The sequence below is a fragment of the Myotis brandtii genome, unplaced genomic scaffold (genome assembly GCF_000412655.1).
Source record: "Myotis brandtii unplaced genomic scaffold, ASM41265v1 scaffold561, whole genome shotgun sequence".
NCBI lineage: Eukaryota > Metazoa > Chordata > Mammalia > Chiroptera > Vespertilionidae > Myotis > Myotis brandtii.
In genome coordinates, this window is record NW_005370085.1 from 193,069 (window position 1) to 195,105 (window position 2,037).

The window sequence follows — 2,037 nt, forward strand, 5'->3', positions numbered from 1 at the left end:
GAGTCTGGGCCGGGGAGGAGCCTGCAACCCAGGTACATGCCCTTGACCGGAATCAAACCCGGGACCCTTTGGTCCGCAGGCTGACGTTCTACCCACTGAGCCAAACTGGCTAAGGCTAGCAGGCTAATTTTTAAGTTGATAACTTTGTATGGCCCATGAATGATGTTACAAATATCCAAATGGCCCTTGGCAGAAAAAGGTTCCCCACCCCTGACTTCCGGGGAAGGGGACAATGGGAAGGAGGGAGTGGAGGAAGAAGAGGGAGGGGTCCGAGGCCACTGGGATTGTAACCTGCAGGCAGATGGGAAGAATGGATGGCACCAATTATTCATAACCGCAGGGCTCAGCAGTGTGCTCAATGATACCTGTTCTCAGTAAATGCCATCACTGTCCTCCCAATGGCTCAGGCCAAAACCTCAGGGTCATCCTCAAATCCTCTCCTCCCCACACAACCCTTCAGTAAGCTAAGCGACTCTCCCTGCAAAACATCCCCGCCACCAGCTACCTCCCTCTCCCTGCACTGCTCCGTTCCCCTACCTGGAAGGCTCTGTCCCCAGATGTTCCCGTGGCCACCTCCTGCCGCTCAAGGGTCACCTCCTCCAAGAAGCCTTCCCTGATTACCAGTTCCCTTCCTGGTCACTCTCTCGTGTTGCCCCATTTCATTTGTTGTCTGTCTCCACACACACCTCCCCAGGCGTTTCTGGCTTGTTCGTAGCTATATCCCCAACACTTACAACAGTGCCAAGTATACAGTAGATGCTCAATAAGTATTTGTTGAATTGCTTTAAATGCCATTTTAGGAGTGCAGGGTCCCCCACGCGCTATATTCACAGACGCGTGACATTCCCTGCGCAGAGTTGCCTGTTCCAGGAGATGTGCCCCGAGACGGGGTCAGACCAAGGGCAGCCACTGCCCGTGCCTGGGTACTGCTCCGGATGGATGGGTGCCAACTGGGCACGGGAGGCAGCAAGTGGTGGCCCGAGTTGCAACAGAGGAGGAAGTCACAGCCCTGTGGGCAGACACTTCTCCGCAGCCTGAAGGACTGGAGAGGGTTTGCAGCCTATAGTCTGATGCAATTTCCTTAGCACCAACTGCTGTCGGCAACATAACAGGTTACTTCCTCCACCCGCAAGCAAGGAACATCAGCAGGCACGGAGCTGGCATCCTTCCCATCGCCTGCCGGGCAGGCCTGCAGCTGCTGCTGCTGCTGGGTCACTTAGCCAGGGATCTGAGGACCAAGGGGCAGATCTCTGAACCAAACCCACCTGGGGCCACCTTCGGCCCCACCCATTTCCTTAGCAGCCAGGCACAGCCCCTCCCTACCCTCCCCCTCCCTGCTCCCCATCCCACCCCAATCTCTGTGGGTCCTGCCAATAGAATGCAAGTGTCCATTGGACAGACCAGAACACTGAGGCCAGGCCACACCCTCGGTGCCAAAGTCGGGCCTGGAACCCAGGTCTTCGCCCCCGGTCCAGGGCTAGCTCTGCTAGTCATTCTGAACAGTTCCTAAAATTAATAAGACATGAGAAGTATGTGTGTGTCCATACATGGTAACATTCCTGGGAAACGCGCACCGAGCAAGGCAGGCGCGCAGCTAGCACGCTGGGCACTTCGCCTGGTGTCCTCCCGCCTCCACCCCTGCCCTGAGCTCCTCAAGGGCAGGGGCACTGCCTCCCTGACCACTGTCCCCGGGGACCTGGCACTGCGCGGGTCCCCAGCACTTGGCCCAGGATTGCGCCAAATGGCAAGGATGCCAGCCTGAGCCAGGACCCTGGTCGGTATCGCCCGGGCGCCTCCTTTCCCCTCCGCACCCCTCCTCGCTCTCCCCTTCCCGGTCCAGACCGGAGCCCTGGAGGCCAGCGACCCATGACCCCATCTGAAAAGTTGCCGCGCTCCAGCCGCACATCCTCCAGCCCCACCCCCGTGCACCCACTCACTGGTGCTGGGCCGCCAGGTGGTTGAAGACATAGGTGACCGGGATGGCCGAGAGGGACAGCACGAAGACCCCGGTGGCCGCAGTCGCACTCATCGCCGCCA

At 58.9% G+C, this 2,037-nt stretch overlaps 1 protein-coding gene across 1 annotated transcript in view; it reads right to left on the reverse strand.

The window, feature by feature from the left end:
• The window catches only part of TM6SF1 (transmembrane 6 superfamily member 1), a 27,932-nt gene extending 25,901 nt beyond the window's left edge, over positions 1-2,031 (reverse strand). Inside the window, exon 1 of the mRNA XM_005878454.2 lies at positions 1,938-2,031. Coding sequence (XP_005878516.1) covers positions 1,938-2,029 — 92 coding nt within the window. The 5' untranslated portion in view covers positions 2,030-2,031. The remainder of the gene's footprint in view (positions 1-1,937) is intronic.
• Between the last annotated feature and the right edge of the window lie 6 nt (positions 2,032-2,037).